Source organism: Apodemus sylvaticus, chromosome 20, assembly GCF_947179515.1.
Source record: "Apodemus sylvaticus chromosome 20, mApoSyl1.1, whole genome shotgun sequence".
Lineage (NCBI taxonomy): Eukaryota > Metazoa > Chordata > Mammalia > Rodentia > Muridae > Apodemus > Apodemus sylvaticus.
This window is the reverse complement of record NC_067491.1, coordinates 53,490,752-53,514,507: the sequence shown is the minus strand read 5'-3', so window position 1 is coordinate 53,514,507 and position 23,756 is coordinate 53,490,752. Positions and strand designations below refer to the sequence as shown.

Below are 23,756 nucleotides of genomic sequence, written 5' to 3'. Positions count from 1 at the left end.
CCTCATATCTGCCCCCTGTGCTTTAACCTAGCCCTAAAAGGGGACCAGGAGTCTCTGCTACTGGAGGGGCTACCTGGGACCACCCAACCTCACCGCCTTCCCCTGGCTGGGACCACATTTCATCTACGGCAGGGGCCAGACCAGGCGCAGAGCCTAGAAGCCCTGGGACCCATTAATGCATCTCTCATCATCATGGTAACAATGAGGCTGGGGGCAGAGTACAGAAGGCCCTGAGTCTCCTACGGGGATAGGGGTTCCATGCCACCTCCAACTACTGTTCCCTGTACTTCTAGGTGCTGGCCCAGGCAGAGTTGCCTGCTCTCCGCTACCGCTTCAATGCACCCATTGCCCGGGATGCCCTGCCTCCCTATTCCTGGCACTATGCCCCCTGGACCAAATGCTCAGCCCAGTGTGCAGGCGGTGAGGCCGGGGTGCGGGCCAGGGACCAGCACTGCAGCCTGAATGAGCCGCTCTGGACTAGCCAGGGCTAAGACTGCTCCTCCCTTCCCCCAGGCAGCCAGGTCCAAGTTGTGGAGTGCCGAAATCAGCTGGACAGCTCAGCAGTGGCCCCGCACTACTGCAGTGCCCACAGTAAACTGCCCAAGAGGCAGCGCGCCTGCAACACAGAGCCATGCCCACCAGAGTAAGTGTCCTCTGTGGGGCCGGATGGCCCAGGGTTGGGTGGGCGTGCTCTCCGCAATCAGGGTGAGCGCGTGCTCATAGAAGGGTGGAAAGTGAGTGGGTCACTGAAGAAGCGGAGCGACAATAGGATGAGTACTGTAGTTAAGGAGGTCATTGGGTCAAGGGGTCAAAGCCAGACTGTCACCTACATACATGCTTGTTATCCCAGCACTTGGGAAGCTGAGACAGAAGGGTTCAAAGTTCAGGGTCAACCAGGATTTCCAAGTGAATTAAAAGCCACCCTGAACTACATAATATCTTGTCTCAAAACCAATAAGCAGGAATCTGAGAAATGGCTCAGTAGTTAAGAGCGTTTTTAAACTTGCTTTTTAATTATGACCCCAGTGTCTGTTATTAGGTGGATCACAGATAACTGTTACTCCAGCTCCAAGGGCACTTCTGTGCCCCCACAGGTACCCACATACACGTGTGCCCATACTCACATAGGCATACACACAGTTAAACACATGGATAAACATAAGTACAGGAAGATACTCAAGGTCACACATGTTCGTGTACACACATGCCCCAAAACAAAACAAAACTGTTTTACAGTCTGAGTGATTATGCTCTGTAATCAAGCTAGTAGCCCAAAACATGGGTTCTCTTTAGCTCCCCACTTCCTATCTGAAATATCCTATCTAGGAGGGGGATCTCCTACCCACCCAGTGTCAGTCTCAGAAGACGTGGGTAGTCAAATGAGAGGACTGTAGGGTTGTACTGGCCTGCCCTGCACAGTGCTCAGACCCCTCCCTCTACCACCGCAGCTGGGTTGTAGGAAATTGGTCACGCTGCAGCCGGAGCTGTGATGCTGGTGTGCGTAGCCGCTCAGTGGTGTGCCAGCGCCGGGTGTCTGCTGCAGAAGAGAAAGCCTTAGACGACAGTGCCTGTCCACAGCCACGCCCACCCGTGCTGGAGGCCTGCCAAGGCCCGATGTGCCCCCCTGAGTGGGTAGCCCTGGACTGGTCTGAGGTCAGCTTCTACCTTTTTTCCCACCCAGCTCACTCTCAGTACTGAAAGCACACAGGAACTAGGCTGTCCATTTGGAAAAGCTGTTGAGGCAACCTTGCCCCAAGCCCTACTGTTACCATCCTCAGGAGGGGTGCATTGTGGGTCCCAAGGCTTCTGAACTCTGGGCTTAGTCTGGCCTTTAGCATATAAACAATGGTATGAACCTGGGGCAGGAGGTACTTACTGTCCTAGCACCCTGACCATCCACTAAATAGATAACACCCCTTCCAACCGCAGTGTACCCCAAGCTGCGGGCCTGGTCTCCGCCACCGAGTGGTCCTTTGTAAGAGCGCAGATCAACGATCCACTCTGCCCCCTGGGCACTGCCCTCCTGCAGCCAAGCCACCATCTACTATGCGATGCAACTTGCGCCGCTGCCCTCCTGCCCGCTGGGTGGCCAGTGAGTGGGGTGAGGTAGGTAGGCTCTGCCCTCTGGGATGAGGGTGAGGACAGTGGTCATAGGGAGATGACTCAGTGACTCCTGTCTTCAGTGTTCCACACAGTGTGGCCTCGGCCAGCAGCAGCGCACAGTGCGCTGCACCAGCCACACCGGCCAGCCATCGCGAGAGTGCACGGAGGCCCTGCGGCCATCCACCATGCAGCAGTGTGAGGCCAAGTGTGACAGTGTGGTGCCGCCAGGAGATGGCCCAGAAGGTATGTGAACCAGTGGGACAATGGGCACCAGGCTGTGAGAAGCCGTGAATAAGCATGCGTCAGGTTTCCTGACTGTTGGCTTTAGTCAGGATTTATTGTTTTGCATAATTCATGGGTGAGATGGGGGCTAATCTGCCTTGGAGTCCCTGTGAAGATCAGAGGGCAACTTGCAGGCAGTTGTTCATTCTGTTCTTCCATCAACGTAGGTCTTAGAATTAAACTCAGATCTCATAAAGCCTGGGTTGACTTCCAACTCAATATACAACCGAGGATGACTTTGATCTCCTGATCTTTTAGCCTCCAGCTCCCAAATGCTACAGTTGTAGGACTTCACCACCACACCCAGTCTCTGCAGTGCTGGGGATGGTAGCCAGGCGAAGGCTCTAGCACCTCAGCGCCCAGCCCCACTCAGGCATTGCTCGTGTTTTGGGCCACATAAACCTACAATGTGATCTGTGAGATGTTTTACAACATTTCTGGTCTCTACCCAATGGCAATCCTTACAACATTCATGATTCATATAAATCTCTCCATATCTCCAGACACTGTGTGCCCAATTTGGGAAGAGGGAAAAAAAAAATCTAATTTTTTTCTTTTCTTTATTTTTCACTTATTTTGGTTTGTTTTTATCACTTTGAGACAAGATTTCGTGGAGACCAGCCTGTTTGACCTTGAATTGCTTGTCCCAAGTGCTGGGATTATAAGTGTGCACCACCACACACAGCTGGTTCTCTTTATTCAGTCAGGCCTTGCTCAAACTCTGGGCTCAAGCACTCCCCCCAGTGGTGGACCTTCCAAGGTTGTGTCACCTCCTCTGTGAAGAGTGCAAGTGGCACATTCATTCTGAAAGAAGTGCTACTTGAAAAATATGGAGCCTATCAGCAAGATGCCACCGCTAAGTAGACATTTATACCCATTGTCCCCAGCAGAGGCTGTTAAATAGCCTGGGCTTCACGTGTGCTAGGTGACTGCTCTTCACTGAGCTATCATCTGCTCTTTAAAATACACAAATTCTTTGAGCTGAGCTCAAGGTCTTTGGTCTATTGAAAATGAACATGCTGTGGTGGCTTTAAACAGATACTCTGTCTCGGCATCCAAAGGATCACAGGTCTGTTATTTTAGTTACTGGGTTGGCCAGGGCAGAAGGATTACACATTCAAGACTAGCCTGGACTACAGAGCGAGCGAGCGAGCATAAGATCTGCCTGAATTATGTATCCTGACACTGTCAAATGTGAAAGTCGAAGGACGGCTAGGAAGTAGAACTCAGAGAGCCGGCCCAACATGCTCAGAGCCTAGCGAGCTCACAGTTCAGTCTCCAGAACCCACGGAAAGATGGAGAGAATCAAATCCGCAAAGTTGATCCCTGACCTACACACGTGCTGTGACATGCACACCTGTGCATACACACCATACACAGAATAATAAGTAAATAAATAAATAGATCCTCAAAAATAGGCTGCTGATACAAGCATGATTGTAAACCTTCTTTGAAGGGTGAGGAAACTGATGTCCAGGGAAGTAAAGTGGCCAGCTAGAGCTCACAACTGCTGGGAAGAACATGACTCTGATATCTTTCTCCCCATAACTCCCCTTTGCTCTCTCCTGCCCCTTCCCTTACCACTGCAGAATGCAAGGATGTGAACAAGGTGGCTTACTGCCCCCTGGTGCTCAAATTTCAGTTCTGTAGCCGAGCCTACTTCCGCCAGATGTGCTGCAAAACCTGCCAAGGCCGCTAGGGTACCTGGAACCCACCTGGAGCACAGGCTGAGGCAGGGGAGATCCCACTGGAGAGGGCATGGGGGGTGGGGGTGGGTGGGCTGGAATTGAAGGGTGAGATGCAGTCGAACGTTATTTATTGGATAACCCCTATAGGGCTCCTGGCTAGGGGGCGGAGAAGAGCTGGCTACCCAGGGACCGCCTTCAGTATCTTGCCCAGTTGATAGTGAAGGGAGAGGACTGCCCTTGTTGCACACATTTTTGAGTCCCTAACACCCCCTCCCACCCTTTGATCGGAATATGTACTGTGAAGAGTGGGGGTGGGGAGGGGTATGCTGGTGCCCCGCCCCCCAGCACTGTTCTATCCCTACACTCTGAGCTGGGGAAATTTATATCTGCTATGCAGGGAGAAGGCTTGATACCACCTCCTGTCACCCTCCCCCAGACTAACCAAGGGGAAGACCCACCCCAACCTCTGCCCTGCCTGCCCCAGGGGGGGAGTCCAACATCCAGGCCATCCCTCATCATGGTGCTACAAGCCCTGCCCTGGGGCCCACACACTCCTCACCAAGAAGCCGTATATTAATAAAGTTCTGTCTTGTGTAGATTTCCGCTCATGACTGGGTCTGTGTCTCTGTACGGGCCTTCCATCCAGGATGCACCCTCGCTGCCAAGCCTAAATTTAACCCCTAGGAACCACGTGGTGGACGGGGAGAGCCAGCTCCTATAAGTCGTACTCTGCCCTCCACAAGCGCGTTTTGGAGACCACACAACACACACATAAATGAACAGCTAGAAGCTTTTTTTAAGGCACAGAGGAAGTAGTCCACACTTCCTAACTGGCCATCCTTGGCAGGGAGAAAGGACTTTGGCCACTACAGATAAAAGCCTATCATTTTAAGACGCACAGTTTCTTACCGAGGCTAACAAAGGTCCAGTCCTTTTGTACTCTCAACTAAATATAATCCTTCTGCCTCCCTTCTGCATGTGCTATCGACCCTGAATATTGGAGAAGAATTTAGGCTTCTTGCCTATAGTCAGGAGAGGGCGTGTGTCATGGAAAGAGAGCACAGGACATTGAGACATCCCAGTCCTCAGGTATGGACCAAAGATGGATTAGAACACAGGTCCCTGCTAGGCTCTCACCGGTCTGGTTTGGTCTTAGCTGCCTGCCCAGTGGGTAGCATGAGAAGGTGACAACCTCTTGGAACTGTCATTTCCTCAAATGTCCATGGAAGACTCATGTGTGATCTGGTCTTCCAGAGATCAAGAGCTGGGCTAACATGCAGGCCCTACACACGACAGGTGCTGCTGATGGAGCCAAGTCTTGGAAACAGCAAAGCTGTGACTGTGGAAACCCAGCCTGGGCCGAGAATGGTGTGCACACCTTTGGGCTCCACACTCCAGAGGCAGGAGGATCTCAGAGTTCGAGACCAAATTTGCAACTTTGAATAGCAAACTACAGACCTGTCAAAATTATACAGTGAGACCCTATCTCAAAAAAAAAAAAAAAAAGAAAAGAAAAAGAAAAAAGAAACATACAGCAGTATCCATATTTGGGATGGGATGGGGTGAAGGTGGGAGGTGCTTGCTGGGTAGAAGGCTCAGCTGGATAGAAGACTACTTCCTCTTGTTTCAGAGGTCCTTGGTTCAATTCTAAGCACCCACATCAGGTGGTTGACAGATCTAACTCCAGATCCTAGAGAGATCCAGAACCTCTGGCTTCCAAAGGTGTCCTCTCTCCCTCCCTCTCTCTCTCTCTCTCTCTCTCTCTCTCTCTCTCTCTCTCTCTCTCTCTCTCTGTGTGTGTGTGTGTGTGTGTGTGTGTGTGTGTGTTGTGTCTGTGTGTAAATTTTTTTTTATTTTTTAAGGCTAATCACTTTTCACAGCAAGCATTAGGGCATGAGTTTGGATCCCCAGAGTCCACATTGGGACCTAAGTTTGGATGCCCAGAGCCCACATAAAGCCAGATAAAGGCAGCAAATATCTAGAAACCTACTACTCCCACATTGAGATGGGAGGCGGAGACAGAGGGATCCAGAAGCTTGCAGACTTGCCAGCCTGACTCCACAGTAGGAAAACAACAGAGATGCCTATCTCAAGGTGAAGGGTAAGAACTGGCACTCACCTAAGGTTGTCTTCTGACCTCCCTCCACACACTCATATAGAAACACACACAAATGAACACACACAAAGAGAAACCCAGACCTGATACACAAAATCAGAAACATAAAGGGGCATAAGTCTTGTGATGTCTCCCACGCCCTTTGTCCTTCCCTTCCTAAGAGACCTGGCCTTGGAAGAACATTCTACAGGGAAGACCATAAACGGTTTACATGGGAACTCCCTGAGCAGACACACATCTGAAATGGTACTTCCTTTCCCTGACTCTGAACAGAGACCTCAACTAAGTGACCAGTCCTGCAGTCAGCTGACCTGGGTGCTTTTTGCTGTAACTTCTTGAGGTAGATGGTGGAGAAAGGACTGCCAGCCATCTTTGACCTATCCCTTCAGGGTCTAAACTCCAAACTGCTCCCTCAGCTTTGTCACTGCTGCCAGGGCTCAGAGCATTGTCCCCGCCCTCAGCTTCCCTCCCCTGCGGCCATGGCCCCTCCCGCAAAGGAAGTTAAAGAGGGGCTGTTGCAAGAGGAACTAGGGCCAGGAGCCTGTGACAGAGCAGTGGGTGAAGGAGGAGAGCCATGTCAGAGCCACCCCCAAGAACCCTCTAGCCTCACCCCTGTCATTACCCACAGGAGCCTAGACACCATCTCACCATGGTAAGTCGTTCAAGGGTGGGACCTGGGAGTGGTGGCCTGGGAGCACCCTCAGAAATTGGGGCAATGGTTATGAGAACCACAGAGCCTTCAGAGACAGAGAGTCCCACAGGACAGCACAGAGCACCCCATGTCCCTCGCCAAGACTCAAGCTCCAATCTGAGGATGCCAGGTTGGATGTGGGGACCACCGCTGCAGCAGTAGGAGGAAAGAACGTGTCCCTGAAGGAATTACACAGTTGTAGGGAAGAGGACACACCCCTTTTCAGGAGCGTAGAGAACAGGCTGTCAGCTCATCTCAGAGCTAGTCTTCCCCTGCAGTTTGAAACAAGCATGTCCCTCTCTTAGCCTCTGTTTCCAGAGCTCTTATCCAGAAGCTGGTTTGGAGACAGGAGTGTTTGAGGGCTGCGAGACTTTTCTTGGGAACATTCAATGGAGGAGTATTTAGGTTCGGCCACTCTCAACCCACCAGTGATGGGGCTAACTGTGTCTCACGTGAGGGCTGTGGGGTGGGATAACAGTGCAAGTGAGAGGTGGTTGGACTGTTATCGTCCCAGAGGCAGATGGTAACTCAGTGGTAGGGTGTTTGGCGAGTATGGTCAAGGTCCCGGTGTCATCTCTAGCACTGAAAATAAGCCATCATAATCCTCATTAAACTTCCAGCGCCAGTTAATATTACTAAAGTTGGAGATGTGGGGGTGGGACAGAAGATAGCAAAGGATGAAAAGGAGGGAGAAAGAGCTAGGAGAAGAGAAACATAGAAAAGGAGGTGAGGAATACAGAGGAGGAGATGGAGGACTAGGTGGAGAAAGGATAGAGTTATACAAAGGAGAGACTGTTCTCCCTACTACCCAAGAATGGCAGTGGAGACACTGCAGCAGAGATGTCACTACCAGTTGAAGTCTGTTGATGATGGCTGGAGGATGGTCAGCATCGTGCACAGGTCTAGACATAGCAGCATCATAGCACATACAACAAAATCCAGTAGTAAACACGCAAATCACCCCATCCACAAACCCACAGTTCACTTCAGCTTTCAATTTTTGTCATCCTGTCAGCGAGAACAAGGGCGTGTTCTTAGGAGAGGGACAGTTGCTGGGGTTCTTGGAGGTTATAGCAAACATGAGTGGAGGCAGGGAGGTGAGGTGAGAGAGAACATCTTTTAGAAAGCCAGGGTGCTCGGCTGGGGCTGAGTCTGGGCACTGTGGGTAGATGCTTACTGTCGTACCCTTGAGTTCCTTTCTGGGCATCACATAAACTGGGCTTGGTACTGCTTACCTTCTGTCCCAGAACTTGGGAGGTGGAGGTAGTTCAAAGTCCTCCATGACTATAGCAAGTTTAAGGCCAGCCTGGGCTACATGAGGCTTTAAAAAAGAAAAAAAGAAAAAGAAAAACAGGAAGAGATTTGCTACTTGAAAGGAAGGAAAACCCCTGCTAGGCTGCCAACACTGAAATGCCTAGTCAGCAGACTGCTCAGCAGACAGATGTGAGACGGGAGAAATCATCAAGTGAGCAGTGATAAGCACTGAAGGCAGATCTAGCAGCACACACCTGGAGGCTGAGGCACAGAGAGCCGTGCGGTGGAGGCCAGTGTGAACTACTTAGCAAGACCTGTCTCAGTAAAACCAAAATAGGAACAAGCTGGAACCCAGCTGATGGAGTGTTTCCTAGCATGCAGGAAGCCCTGGTGGCTTCCTTCCACAGCAGCACGTAAACCGGGTTTGTCAGCCCAGAACTCTGAAACTGCAGATGGCGGAATCAGTAGTCCAAGGTCATCTTCTGGGGCTGAGTCTGGGCTCTGTGGGTAGTGAATTTGAGTCCAGACTTTGTGACAAAAGACAGACACTCAGGCAGGCAGAAGGGAAGGAAAAGGAGGTAAAAATAAAAAATAAAAAGACAGTAGAAGAGAAAGAAAAAGACAAATGATGATCTTTGAGAACCAAAGCAGTGTCTGGGGATGCTGAGAGCTTCCCACAGGGTTTTGGAATGCCAGGATGCTGTTGAAACAGAGTCTTTTATGGACCGTGCATGCTAAGTACACAGCAGCTGCTGGTGCCCCTGGGGCTCTTGCATTGCTGGGTTCAGCGGTGGAGATGGGTTCAGGTCATTCCTTCTTGGCACCGTGGACAGGTCACTGGCAATTCCTTGTTAGATCGGCACTGTTGTGGTTGCAATGGTGATGGTTGCTGTTGGTTGGTGAAGGTTCGTGTTAACGATGGTTCTCATGGGTAGGTTGGAGGTGATGGTAATCTGTGATGTTATTTTTTTAAACATTGATTTCTGTTTTTCTTTATGTGTTCACATCAGTATAATTGTATGCCATCTGCATGCAAGTCCCCATGGAGGCCAGACAAGGGTATCACATCCCCTTGAGCTGGATTTACTGCTGGTTATGAGCACAAGTAGGTGCTGGGAACTCAACTTTCTGTAAAAGCCTCGAGTGCTTTTAATCATTGAGCCATCCCTCTAGCTCCTGTCATGTTTGGTTTCATAGTGCTTTGAGTGAAGGTCTCTTGCATCCCAAGTTAGCCTCAACCCCATGATATAGATAAGGATGACCTTGGAAATCTGATCCTTCTGCCCCTGCCTCCCAAGTGATTGGATGACTAGCGTCGTTCTTCCAGTGCTGGAGATGGAACCCAGGGCTTCACCATTGCTACACAAGCACTCCACCCTCTGAGCTACTCTGCAGTCTATTGTTTTTTGAGGCAGCATCTCACATGGTATATAGACTATACCATACACTCACAAAGTAGCCAAGATGGCCTCCTTGAACTCCAGATTCTCCTGTCTCCACCTCCTGAGTGCTGGAGGTTTTTTGGTTTTTTGTTTGTTTGTTTATTTTGTTTTGTTTTTGTTTGTGTTTTTGGTTTTTCAAGACAGGGTTTCTCTGTTGTAGCCCTGGCTGTCCTGGAACTCACTCTGAAGACCAGGCTGGCCTCGAACTCAGAAATCCGCCTGCCTCTGCCTCCCAAGTTCTGGGATTACAGGCGTGCGCCACCACCACCCAGCCTGAGGGCTGGAGTTAAGAGTCATACGACACCATGCTGGGACAGCTGGTGTTTAATATTAATCATTAATCATTGTTTTCAGAGGGAAAACTGCCTGTGCTGATTATTTGGAGCTTGAATGGCTAATAACTCATTTGCTGTTGGTTATTCATTGTTAGATTCTAGTAATGGTGATCTAGCAATTTACTATTAGATTTTGGATGGGATATGGTTGTATGTGGTTGTGGATGTCTGTGTGTCAGTGTGGGCAGTGTATATATAAGTTGCATGTGCTTATGGCCCACATGTCAAGACCAGAGGAGAACATCAGGTGTCCTACTCTGTTGCTCCCTGCCCTGTTCCCTTGAGTCAGGATCTCGTTAAATTTGGAATTAGGCCCGTAGAGGCTTTTATATCCACCTCCCATAGCCCTGGGGTTCCAGGTGAATTTGTGATAATGGCTGACCTTTTATACAGATGCTAAGAATGCAAGTTTAGGTCCTCATGCTTTTGCAGCAAGGGCCCTTACTACGGCATTCCCCAGCCCTTCCGTGTGAGTTTGTTCTCACTCGACGATTTGTTTTGGGTTGGAGTCACATGGAAAGGTCAGAGAACAACTCGCAGGGGCAGATTCTCTCCTATTTGGGTACTGACAATTGAACTTGGATACTCAGATTCAACAGCAAGCACCCTCACCCTCTCAGCTGTCTTGCTAGCCCCTGGGGTTTTTGATGATGGTTATTTTGTGTTTTGTGGTTGTTGTGGTTGTTGTTGTTGTCACCATCATTGGGCATGTTATTTACTTACTGTTGCCCAGCCTAGTCTCAATCTCATGATCCTCCTGCCTCAGTCTCCAAATTGCTGAGATTACTGGCCTGTGTTACCACTCATGTCTGTTATTGTTGGTGGTGGTTACTTGATTGTAGTTGGTGGTGAGGGTGACAGTGGTGGTAGTTTTAAGGAATATTAATGGCGGAATTGTTTGTTGTTTCTGTTTGCCTCACCAACATGGAAGATTTTAGCAGTCTCGTTTGACTTTGTGGGTAGGTATGAGGGGGTGGGCCTTTTTTTTTGTTTGTTTCATAACGGTGGTTACTTGAGAGAAAAGGCGGTTACTTTGAAGGCTTAGTGCGATGCGGAAGAGACAGGGCTAGAGATGTCTAGCATGCCCAGAACCCTAGGTTCCATTCCTAATGTGACAAAAACAAACAAAAGGAATGAGGGGATCTAGAGAGATGGCTCAATGGTTAGGAGTGACTCAGTGGGCAACTGAGTCTAATGGGCTGCCTTGTCTGGCCTCAGTGGGAGAGGATACATCAAGGTGGGTTGGTACCCTGGGGAAGAAGGGGCTCCCCTTCTCTAAGGAGAAAGGGGGTGCGGAAAAAGGGAGTGGGAGAGTAGGACTTGGAGGAGAGGAAGTAGGGGACTGTGATTGGATTATAAAGTGAAGGAAGGAAGGAGAGTACTCAGTGCTCTTGCTGAGGTCCAGAGTCATTTCCAGCATCCCCACCAGGCGCCTTAGTGCTGCCTGAAACAGTTCTTTGGGATCCCATTGCCATGTGTGCGCACACACACACACAACACACATTATTAAAAATTAAACAAATCTTTCCTTAAAAAAAAATAAAAAGGAAGATCAAGAGGCTATGGTCAGGGAGAGGTACAGAAGAGGAGGTATTTAGAATGGAAACGTAAAACCCACAGTCGTGGAGCTGGGGATATAGTTCACTTGGTGAAGTATTTGCCTTGTATGCATGAAGCCCTGTGTTCCATCCATAACACTATGGAAACCAGCATGGCAGTATATACCTCTCGGCACTTGGGGGGAGAGGCAAGATACTCAGAAATTCGAGGTCATCCTCTGCTATGTACCACCTTTGAGGCCAGCCGGGGTTATACGAAGCCTGATCACAAATAAACTAAGGCAACATTACATTTTTTTTAACAATATTTATTTACTATGAGGGAGTGAACTTGCTTATGGGCCATGGCACAGTTGTGGAGGTCAGAAAACAACTTGGAAGAGTTTGTTCCTTCCTTCCATTGCATGGATCCAGGGGATCAAACTTGAGTTATAAGGCTTAGCAGCAAGCCCCCGTACCCACTGAGCCATCTCACTAACACAGCATTGTTTTCAAAGGTACCCACAACTGAGACTGAAGTGGTGTAACACAGCAGCAATTTCAGAATGTGGGAGATGGTGCCAGGGGGATTAGGAGGTTAAGAGTAGCCTGGATGGTGCTGGGCGGTGGTGGCACACGCCTGTAATCCCAGCACTCTGGGAGGCAGAGGCAGGCGGATTTCTGAGTTCGAGGCCAGCCTGGTCTACAAAGTGAGTTCCAGAACAGCCAGAGCCAAACAGAGAAACCCTAAAAAAAACAAAAAAACAAACAAACAAACAAACAAAAAAAGAGTAGCCTGGATGATGAATACCATCTCAAAAAATAGAAAAAAACAAGGTTACTGAAATGGCTCAGAGGGTATCTGCTTCCGAGCGCGATGACCTGAGACTCATTTCTTCAAGCTGTCCTCCAACTGCAGGTGGGCTGTCAAGCCCCCAATACATAAATTAATAAATATAATTTTAATTTTTTAAAAAGCATATAGAGGTAACAAATTGTATTAAATATGTCAGGTCTTATCTATATGGGTTTGATTATAGAAAACCATACGGTATTTTAAAAAATAATGAGCAATAAAAGGACCCACAACTGATTAGACAAGGAAGAAAGGAGGAGAAGATCAGTGAGCATCAGCTTTGGGCATGGGAGCCACTAGGCTTCTCCAAAAGACTAAGACCTGAGTCCCTCCAACTCGAGCCTCTGTGTGGAGAACTTAAGGGGGTAGAAGAGACCACAGCTACCTCCAGAAAGACAAAGGCCCCTCCCATTGGCTTCCAGCTAAGCCAGAAGGAAATAAGCATACTGATCCCATCAGGTACAAACCTCAACCCCAGCCCTGTGCAGGGACAGTGAGACACTCAACTTTGGGAGATTAGAATGTTGTTTGCACCGTTGAGAGGTGCAGGGTGCAGTGTAACAACCCCCTGGCTGGTGGGATACAGGTCCAGGGTTCTACAGCCATCCCCTGAGAGCCCAGGGTAGGGCCCACAGCCAGGGCTAGTGGCAGCTACAGCATCAGGTCACATCTCCTCTCAGGACCCCGGTGAGGAAGGAAGCAGCTGTTCTATTTCTCCCTAGTCTGAAGTTCTTGCTCACCTCCACCCAATCCTCAGAGAGCTTTGCTGCCAGACTTGGGGTCACACCTTTGATCGCACAAGCCATGTCCAGCCACTAGTCCTCCACAAGCCAATTAAAATAGTCAAGTTAAGAGCAAAAAGAAGAAAGGGTAGATTCATTCAATGAGGCCACACTGGGAAGAGGGATAAGGAAATACAGTGACACTCTTACACACACCAAGTCCATCTTCATGGCCCTGAGATGACGTTGACTTCAATTAGAGGCCAGGGTATGCTCATCTATGTACTTCCTAGTGAAGGTGTGGTCCTGCCCACCACTGACCCAGCAATGTCTCTTCTGTAAAGTGGTCTAACAAGTCAGGCTCCTTTGACTGGCCCTACCTTTAAGCTTTCTCTTCTTCCTGCATGATATTCCTGTGAGAAATTCCAGTTTCCTTGGGTTTCAATAGTCTGATAGCCAAAGTGAGGCACACAAGTGTCTTTGTAGAATATGCTCACCCAGCCAACCTAGTCACAATGGACATATCTGGGGTGAATTCAAAAGCTCCACCGCTGGGTTCTTCCTCTCACGTTAGACCCACAGGGCCTGGCCAAGTTCAAGTCAGACACCTATAGTGATAATGGGGATATTAGTATTTTCCTAGGATAACCTTTGCCTTGATGAATCTGTGCAGCTGATTCTATGAGGTCTACTGCACTTGGAGTTCTTACTTTGCAATGAGGAAAGGGAGGGGAGGTCAAGCAAACTTCCAGATAAACAAAAAGTGGAAGATGATTCGAGCTTGATCCTTTCAAGAGGCCACTTCTCTTAGTAGTCATCCTGACTGTGCCTTCCCCACTTCCTTTTTGTAGAAAATGAAAGCTCTCCTAGGGTTTGCTGTGAGTAGCCCATTGCTGTTGAATAGCCTCTGAGCATCCTCCCAGCCTCATTTGAACCTGGACTGTCCACTCCAAAGAAGCTAAGATCTTGGAGTTCCACCATGACCACAAGGCCTTCTTGGCTCTTGGGGTCAAGTTGCAAGTGTAGCTTTGGATGGTATACCCACTTAACCTTTGCACCCTCCAACATGGCCTCTCCTTGAGATGCTATCTTCATCGGTCATTCAGAGCTTCAAGAGTGGAGATTAGACCCCATCTGCCTAGGCCGGGCTTGTACCTACTCCAAGCACTGATAGAAATCAGGAAGTGTGCTCACTGCACTACAGAGCTTGCAAGCCTGAGCCCTACAAGAGCCACCTTGACCACAAACAGCCCCTCCCTTTAATAGCACCAGGAAGACCTTGTCATCTTTCACCCACCTCCAACCCTGTTCCACCCCACCCCCATGGAGGCAGAGCTGACTAGAGAGATAGAGGAAGGATCTGCCTTCCACTTCTCACCATAGCCACCTACAGCCCCTCAGTGTCTTTCACAAGAGACAGCAGATTGAGTCATATTTAGCTGTGGTCAACTGAGACCACAAACCTATTTGTTGCAACTGTCCCCACCCACGTTCAAGGAAGGAACTTAGGAACACACAGTTTCAACTTGAACCAGAGAGACAAAGGACTATTTTTTGAGAGGGGGACAAGAGACTGTTGTAACCATCAGGATAATTCACTTAATTTGATTATTTAGCTAAGTTTTTAAAGATTTGTTTATTTCTATTTTATGTGTGTTTTGTCTGCATGTATGTCTATGTACCGTGTGCATGCAACAAAAAGAGGGAGTAAGATTCCCTGGAACTGGAGTTACGGTTGGTTGTGAGCCATCAAATAGGTACTGAGAACCAAACCAAGTCTTCTGCAAGAGCAGTCGGAACTCTTAACTGCTGAGCACTGGCTGCACCCCATATCCCCACGGCTAGTTTGAGACAAGGTCTCATGTAGGCTAGTATCCAACTGAGTGCTTTCTTGAACTCCTGGATTTTCTTGCCTCCACCCACTGAATAATGAGATTCAAGATGTATACCACTACACCCAGTATAGGTTGTGCTGGAGATAGAATCCAAGGCTTCATGCAAGCTAGATAAACGCTCTGTCAACCAAGAAACCTCCTATACGTAGGAAAACACTGACGATCTTATGACACAGAAGCGCTCAGAGCAACCGGAGGAGCTTGGATGTTGAAGGCAGGACAGACAGTGAGTGAATGTCATGAGATTGAAGAGAGAGAAGCCACTGAGCAACCTGAGGGAAGAGGAGGAACAAAACAGAAAGAGGAACCCAGCTTTGAAGGCTGGAAAGGCCAAGCATAGCAGACCTTGCAGCCTCCGACCTTGAGGCACCATAGTTTTCTCATCTGGAAATGGACCTAATAATAGTACCAGTACCACCCTCTGTGTGTTGAAAGGAAGAGTTGAAGTAATCCACTTAAAAATACTGGTCACAAGACTGGAGCACTGGCTCAGCAGTAAATAGCACTGATGCTCTATAATGAGAATAAAAGCTAAGGGCTCAGCATCCACATCCTGTCCATCACCTCCGGGTCCTAAAGATACAACCTGCTGACACCCTCTTCTGACTTTTGCATGCATCAGGTGCCAGAACCCACGCCCCATACAGACACACGCTTATACACACATTTGTATATACATATACATACATACATACATATGTGCATACATACAATATTTTTTAAGCTTAGTCATGTAGATCAGGACAGAATCACAGTGTGTAGGTCACTTGGTAGAGAGATTGCCTAGTATGCATGAAGTCCTGGGTTTGGTCCCTAGCACTCCACAAACCCCAAGTAATGGATGTGATGGTGCACATATGTTCTCTCACACTGGGGAAGCAAAGCAATAGATCAGAATCTCGGGGCTACGTAACAGATTTGAGGCTGGCCTGGACTACATGACTCTGCCTCATCACTGTTTACTAGAGGATTATAGATGTTACGATCTTTGCCCCAAGGCCTACCCTAGTGAGTTCTATGCTTGCCTTTACATATGTGTGTATGTAACATACATACATATATATACACATACACATATACATACATGCATATTATACATATATTCTTTCTATAGTACTCTTTGCTGACCTAGAACATACTGTGTAGTCCAGGCTGTCCTTAAACCATCAGCGATCCATTTGCCTCTACCTTCAGAGTGTTAGGATTAAGTGGAAGTGCCCTTAATTAAAAAAAAAAATATGATGGCAAGCAGGATGGCTCAGTGGTTAAAGGCACTTTTGAGCAACCCTGGTTATCCAAGCTCAATCCCTAGAACCCATAAAGGTGGATGGAGAGAAATAACTTCACAGTGTTGTCCTCTGGCCTTCACACATGCACGCCCACTCGTGCCATGCACATACACACACAATAGTATAAATAAAAACTGTAAAAACTGAAAAATACAAAACACAAAGCTTAGTAAGGGCTGGAAGTGAAATATAATGGCAGAACAACTATGTGTAAATCTCCGAGTTCCAGTCCTGCCACTGAAAAGTTAGTCAAACATTATGGCGCTCAGCTTGTTGAAGCAGAAGGACTCACAGCAATCCCAGGCCAGTTTAAACTCCTGAGGAAGAGCTTATGCCAAACAAGTAGTTTATCCTACGCAGTAAATGAATGTTAGGAAGCTGGCCGTGGCTGACACTGTTATTTACTGTGGTCACCAAACAGGAGCCTTGGCATTCTGCAGGCCTGTAATCCACTTCCTGTCCCATCAGCCACTTACACAGCCTGCCTGTCCATACCCCAGGGGTTCCCCACACTTCAAACACTAACTCGGAGAACAGCAGATTCGCCTTTTCGTATCATACCAGACTCACTAATGGCTCCACCCTAATTTTCATGGTCTGTCCTCACCAACACTGTCTAGTCTTCCTGTCTTGCAAACAGGAAGCACCCACTGCTATGACCCGACCTCTCTCCCAAGCCTCTGCCCTTCCTCTTCTCACCCAGACTGGCTGATGGTGAGTTCTCACAGCCCTTCTACACTTCCCACTATGATTTCAGACCAGGATCTTGCCAACAACCTCCCCTGGGGTCATTCTCAGAGTGCAGTCAGTTTTCAGTCACTCGGATGGCCCGCAGCTGCCAACTCAGCCTCATCCCACCTAGATACTTCTGACTTCCCAGGCAGCTCTCTCTTAGCATCTCCAGGGATATGTCACCTTTAAGAGCTGCACACTGTTGCATTCTGTGAACATCTCCCCTTGCCCTGTCTCCTTCATGTAGAAAGAGATCTTGTTGCATCATACCCGGTACTCTTTTTTGCAGTGCCAGGGAAGAACCCAGGGTCCTGTGCATGTAAAGGAAGGGGTGGGTCTTGGGACAATGAACCCCCTTACAGCCCTCCAGTAAAGGGTGATATAGCTCGGGAGTGAAACCCCCATCTAGACTTCCCCAGTGAGGGACTGGGGCATGGCTCAGGAGTAGAGCCCCTGCCCGGAATCCGCCAGAGAAGAGCTGGGCATGGCCAGGGATGTTTTTTGTTTGGTTGGTTGGTTTTGGTTTTGGGGGGGGGTTGGTTTTTGGTATTTTTCGAGACAGGGTTTCTCTGTGTAGCCCTGGCTGTCTTGGAACTCACTTTGTAGACCAGGCTGGCATCAAACTCAGAAATCCAGGTGGTGGCACATGCCTCCCAAGTGCTGGGATTAAAGGCATGTGCCACCACCGCTGGGCTCTGGGTGCTCTTTCTCAACCAAAGCTGAAAAGGGTGTTCTGAATGTCTTCTTAGGATGAACTACCTGCCTAGAATCCCCCAGTGATAAACTGGGACATGGCTCAAGGGTGGAACTCCTGCCTAAAATCTCCCAGTGAGATGCTGGGGGTGCAGCTCAGGAGTGGAGCCTCTCCCTAGAATTCCCAGTGAGAGGCTGGGAGCCAGGTGCAGGGGTGAAGCAACACCTAGAAACTGCAGGTGAGAGGCCGGGGTTGACTCAGGAGTAGAAGGCCTGCTTGGCATTCAAGGGTGAGGCCCTGCGTTCTATCCACTATTTCATCAAGAATGAAAGAAAGGAAAAAGAACAGTATGGAAGAAAAGAAAATGAATTCATGTAATCCCCAGCAATGCAGTGGGAAAAGTTACTGGTGCTAAAATGTGTATCTGCAATTCTGAAAGTGGTCACACTAGTGTTCTCAAACGCAGTGAAGCCACCAGATGTGACGTCCTGTCAAAGGGCTCAGATGACGGCTCCGGAGGAGCACTGAGATGGATTATTGAGGGTAGAGTTTTTGTTAAAAGTTATTAACACCATGGACAGACAGACTGAATTGAAAAAGTGTGTAGACCAAGCTCTGAGGAGAATCCAGTCACCAGCGCCAGAGACGGACAACATGCCAGGGACTCTGAAGAGAGAAAATTGGGGTCCTGTGGCACAAGGAGGAGTCTCGGTCATTCCTTTCTGAGGATGGAGGTTTTACAACACAAGGCTACAGCCAGGTTCTCTGACTTCCTGCAGGAGGCTCCAGAGTTATGGAATTGAAATTACAGCCATGTAATGTGTCACTGCACCTGGCTCAAGGCTGAGTATCAATAAAATACACAGGTGAAAAATTCCACACCTGACCTCATGAGGCAGCCCTAGGGAAACTCAGGTATACTAAATAGGATATACAAAATGACCTTCAGAGATTAGCCAAATACCCTACGACTGAGCCAGTTCTCCCTCCCTCAGTCCCATGAGCAGTGAAGACAGCATTCACTGGAACTGGGAGGTTTCACTGCTGACTGATAAAGGTTGTGTTTGCTCTCCAAGTATCTTGTATGGTCTCCAGTTGTACATCACAATGAATAAATGACCAGGCTGACCAGCCCAGTGAGGGACTGGGGCATGGCTCAGGAGTAGAGCCCCTGCCTAGAATCTGCCAGAGAAGGGCTGGGCATGGCCGGGGATAGGCTTAGAGCAATTAAGTAAGTAAAATGACCTTCTGGCTATGTTATAGCTATAAAGGAAACATCAGCAAATTGCCTGTTGAAACTTGAATCCTAGTCCTAAAATATCTCATGATATATGTGCAAATATTTCGAAGTAAAATATTTTTTTGAGACAGGGTCTCATTTATCCCTGGCTAACTCCAATTTAATCTGTTATAGCTGAGGATGGACTTGAACTAATTCTCCTGCCTCTACCTCTTGTGTGCTGGAAGGAGAGGTATACACCAACAATGTCAGGTGCTAGGGATGCAGTGCTAGGGATGGAGCCCAGAGCGTTGTGCATGCTAGGCGACTGCTCTACTAAATGAATCATATTCCAGACATTGTGGGTATGGTGGTAAAGATGTATGTATGTATGTATTTTGTCTGTGTAAACGTATGTGTAGGTATGTGCACACACAGAAACCTCTGTACATGCTTATACTAGATCAGAAGAAGGTGAGGAGAGTGGTAGGGTCCTCCCCCATCAAGCTCCGTTTACTCTTCTGAGGCAGAGTCTTTTCCTGAATCTCTTGCTAGAGCAATCTTTCTGTCTCCAAACAATCTTGCACCCAGCACTGAGGTTATAGGTATTTTTCAGGGATGCCCAGCTTATTACACACTCAATCTAACTTTAGTACTCATGATTTTGGAGCAAGTGTTCTTACCTTCCAACCCATCTCTTTGGCCTTTTTTAAAATTTTGTTTTGTTTTGTCTGAGACAGAGTTTCATTCTGCAGCTCAGGCTGTCCTCAGGACCCATCTTATCTTAGTCTCCCAAGCACTGGGAGCCACCATTCTTGGGTTCCAAAATGGGTTTGCTGCTTGGTGTTTTTTGGTAGTGGTGGTGGGTTTTGAGTTTTGCTTTACATTGGTTGGGGTTGGGTTTGGGTTTGGGTTTTGGTTTTGGTTGTTGTTTGATTGGGTTGTTATTTAAAAATAAGAAACTTGAAGCACTTCAGATTCCTAACATTTTGATTAAAGATACTCAGCTGGTATTGATTTTCTCTTTATACATAAATTATGTTTGTTGAACCAACCAAGAATGGTGACGATGATGTTAATTCTTAACAAGAAAGTAGAGCCAGGCGATCTGTGAGTTAGAAGGAGCCTTGTCTACACAGCGAGTCAGTCTCCCTCTCCCAGTTCTAACTCATGTGTACAGGCACTCGCCCACTAAAAATGTCAGCTTCATCCCCATCTCTAAGACAACCAAAAAAAAAAAAATCACACAGGCTGTGGGTGGTGCTCAGTAGTAGACCACTTGCCTCATGCACAAGGCTCTGTGTTCCAAACTCTGCTGCCCTAAAGTGCCACCAGGGACACCATGCCTTGGCTCAGAACTCCCGAAGGTGTTAATCCATATTTACCTGTATGCCCCAGCCATTTTGCCCCCTGAGCACATTTTTACACAGAGAATCCCCAAACCTTCAGACGTGAAAGTATCCCTTTTTCAATCCAGTGTCCATCCATACCCACCTTTCTTACCATAGCACATCCTCTGTATTAGTTACTTTTCTATTGCTGTGATAAGACACCATGATCAAGGCAACCTATAGAAGAAAGTGGTCTGTGGTGATTTGAATAAGCATGGTCCCGTCAGCTCACATATTTGAATCTGTTAGTTTGAGATGTTAGTCTCAGCTGATGGCACGGTTTGGGCAGTTTGAGAGGTGTGGCCAGCTTAGAGGAGTATGTCACTTGGGGACAGGCTTTGAGGTTTCAAAACTCACACCATTTCTAGTGTGCCCTTTCTCCCCACTAATTGTGCTTCAGGATGTAAGCTCTCATCTGTTCCTGCCACCATAACTTTGCTCTGCCACCCTGGACTCTAACCCTGGACTGAACTGTAAGTGGAATAAAACACTTTCTTTTATAAAGACTTGGCCACAGTGTTTTGTTACAGTGATAAAAAAAAAAAAAGTAACTAAGACAGGTTTGTATGGGGCTTGTGGTTTCAGAGGGATAAGAGCCCGTCACCATCAGAGTGGGGACTCATAAGAGCAGGAAGGCATGGTGACTGGACTTAGAATATGAGAACTCACTTCTCAAACCTCACGCAGGAAGCACAGAGACCTAATTGGAAATGGTTTGAGTCTGTGAACTCTCAAAGACTTCCCCCAGTACTGTTCTTCCTGCATAAAGGCCACATCTGCCAAATTGCCCAAATAGTGCTACCACCATCAGAGTAGTGATCACGTATTCTGGGGACCAAAGTATTCAAAAGACTGAGAATGTTGAGGACATCTCATTTAAACCACCATGCCTCCTTTGCCTCAACAGCCTTAAATGTCCTTCTTCCACTCACGTTTTCTTCACTGTGACAAAATACGAGACATGGACAATAGGGCAAAGATTGATTCCTGCTTCAGCAGGATCCACTGCTTTGGACCTGAGGAAAATCAACATATCATAGTACTGGGAGCTTGCGGTAGAGCTGCTCGGTGTATGATGGTTAGAAAGGAGAGAACGGGAGACAGGAAAGGAACTGGTAAAGTGCTTGCTGAGCATGCACAGAGCTCTGGGCCACATCCCAGCACAGCATATACCACATATGGTTGCGTACACTTGTTATCCCAGCACTTGACATAAAGGCAGAAAGCTGAAGCCCAAAACGATCCTTTGCTTCATAGCGAAATTCAGACCAAACTAGTCTACAAGGTGCGAGGGTTCATTTGAAAGAAAGAAGGTAGGAAGGAAGGAAAGAAGGAAGGAAGGAAGGAGGGAGGGAGGGAGGGAGGGAGGGAGGGAGGGAGGGAGGGAGGGAAAAAAGGGAGGGAGGGAAGGAAGGAAGGGAGGGAGGGAAGGAAGGGAGGGAGGGAAGGAAGGAAGGAGGGAGGGAAGGAAGGAGGAAGGGAAGGAAGGAAGGAGGGAGGGAAGGAAGGAGGGAAGGAGGGAGGGAGGGAAGAAAGGAAGAAGGGAAGGAAGGAAGAAGGGAGGGAAGGAAGGAAGAAAGGAAGGAGGGAAGGAAGGAAGGAGGGAAGGAAGGAAGGATGGAGGGAAGGAAGGAAGGAGGGAGGGACTGAATGAAGAAATGCAGGCAGGTGTAGACAGGACCATATCCCAAAGGGATGCATATCGAAGCAAAGAATTCAGCCTTCATTGTTCAGGCTGTGAACTTGATACATGGCTGTAGGTGATGATCTATACTATAGTTTACACAGATATATGCAATTTTAATTACATTGATTGATTGATTGATTGATTGATGGGGAGAATGTGTGAGTGCTATTGTACACATGCAGAGAACAGAGAACCAGGAGTTGGTCCTCTTTCCCATTGTGTGGGCCCCAGGGGTTGAATTCCGGTCATCAGGCTCCGCAGCAACCACCTTTACCCACTGAGCGATACTGTCAGCTCTTTTTAGAGACACAATCTCACTATATATCCCCAGCTGGACTGAAACTCACTATGTAGGTCAAGCTGGCCTCATACTCATGGCAGTCCTTCCAACTCTAACCTCCTAAGTGCTGGGATTCCAGGCATGTCACATGCAGAAAGACCCCTCAAGGAACTGAAGATATAACTCAGGTACAAGAGTTCTTGCCTACATGCCCAATGCCCTTGGTTTGACCTCCAGTCCTTCATAAACTAGGCCTGGTAGCAAACTGGGGATGTCTCAGGCAGAGAAGCAAACTGTGGGGAATGAGAATGAAAACTTGGTTCATATCGACTTCATCAACGTGGGTCAAGACTTCTAGCTGGGCAGTGGTTGAGCACACCTTTGATCCCAGCACTCCAGAGGCAGATGGATCTCCGTGAGTTTGAAGTCAGTCTGGGCTATAGAGATAGTTCTAGGACAGCCAAAGCTACACAAAGAAACACAGTCTTGGAAAACTAAAACAAAAACAGAGACTTCGGAAGAGTCTAATGACAAGTGGTTCATTGTCAGCATATTTAAAACACAGTACAATTTGGGGAAAAGTTTCTTGGTGTAATAAAACTCCAGTACACAAAGACTATAATTACATTGAAACTTGACTCAGGGTACATATCATTTCTTTTTTTTTTAAAGGGGGGGGGGGTTCTAGACATAGGCTACCTGTGCTAGTGTAAGGGCCTAGAGAAGTCTCTGGCCTGGAGACTTTCAGGTTATGGGAGCTTAGGAGAGAACCCCTGGCTGAAAAGGTCATTGAGATTACTAGCCACCTCCAGTCCCAGTTGTAGGATGGTCTGGCCCAACACAAATCACTAGGCTGTAACTACCAATTCCCTGATTTCTGAGTGGGAGAATGGGTATTTCATCTTTCCCATTGGAATGATAATCCTGTGTGTTTAACATTCCTGGTCTCCCTGGCATCTGCGGCACAAGGACCTTTGTGCTATGCTCCCCACGGCACACACCTGTCATTCAGACACTCAGAAAGTCACATCATGTCCACAGTCAGGAGCAGAGAGAAGCAGAAGGATCATACTACACAGTGTGTTCAAGCCCAGTGTGATCTACTTGAGTCTCTGTCTCCAGACAAACCATTGTTTGTAGACTTGAGGAAAAGGAGCGAAACAGGAAGCCATAAACAGGCTTTCTGAAACAGATAGGATCAGAACAGCCATATGAGGGAGTTACCTTTATGTCACCGCGACGTAGCCTCCTGACAGAAACAATGCAAGTGTTGAGAGGCTATTTTGGAACACAGCTTCGGGGAGACTTCATGGTGGGGAAGCCATGGCAGTAGGACAGTGCCATCCTCTGTGGCAGGAAGGTACGAGGTGAAGGTGTGGATGGAAAGATGAACCGAAAGAGAAGTTTCAGGAATGTGTGTTGCTTTGGACAGGAAGCCAACAGGGGCCTTATCCCCTCCATTGTATTCCCAGGAGAGGAGGAAGAAACAGGTTTCTTTTTTGTCTATGTGATAAAATATCCTGACAGAAAACAACTTTAAAG

General features: G+C 48.0%; 2 protein-coding genes across 10 annotated transcripts in view; both read left to right on the top strand.

Moving 5' to 3' along the window:
- The window catches only part of Adamts10 (ADAM metallopeptidase with thrombospondin type 1 motif 10), a 30,472-nt gene extending 25,791 nt beyond the window's left edge, over window positions 1-4,681 (top strand). For 5 of the 8 annotated variants that reach the window (XM_052165011.1, XM_052165009.1, XM_052165010.1 and 2 more), the window contains 7 exons: window positions 32-195; window positions 294-420; window positions 514-643; window positions 1,449-1,653; window positions 1,930-2,106; window positions 2,184-2,346; window positions 3,975-4,681. In XM_052165011.1, coding sequence (XP_052020971.1) covers window positions 32-195; window positions 294-420; window positions 514-643; window positions 1,449-1,653; window positions 1,930-2,106; window positions 2,184-2,346; window positions 3,975-4,084 — 1,076 coding nt within the window. In that variant the 3' untranslated portion in view covers window positions 4,085-4,681. Of the gene's footprint in view, window positions 1-31; window positions 196-293; window positions 421-513; window positions 644-1,448; window positions 1,654-1,929; window positions 2,107-2,167; window positions 2,347-3,974 lie in introns of those variants that run through there. The other 3 variants (XM_052165012.1, XM_052165013.1, XM_052165014.1) reach the window with 3 other exon arrangements.
- A 2,023-nt stretch (window positions 4,682-6,704) lies between these two features.
- Myo1f (myosin IF) overlaps window positions 6,705-23,756 on the top strand; it is a 48,545-nt gene continuing 31,493 nt past the window's right edge. Inside the window, exon 1 of one of the 2 annotated variants that reach the window (XM_052165471.1) lies at window positions 6,705-6,841. In XM_052165471.1, coding sequence (XP_052021431.1) covers window positions 6,839-6,841 — 3 coding nt within the window. In that variant the 5' untranslated portion in view covers window positions 6,705-6,838. Of the gene's footprint in view, window positions 6,842-20,699; window positions 20,721-23,756 lie in introns of those variants that run through there. The other variant, XM_052165473.1, reaches the window with a different exon arrangement.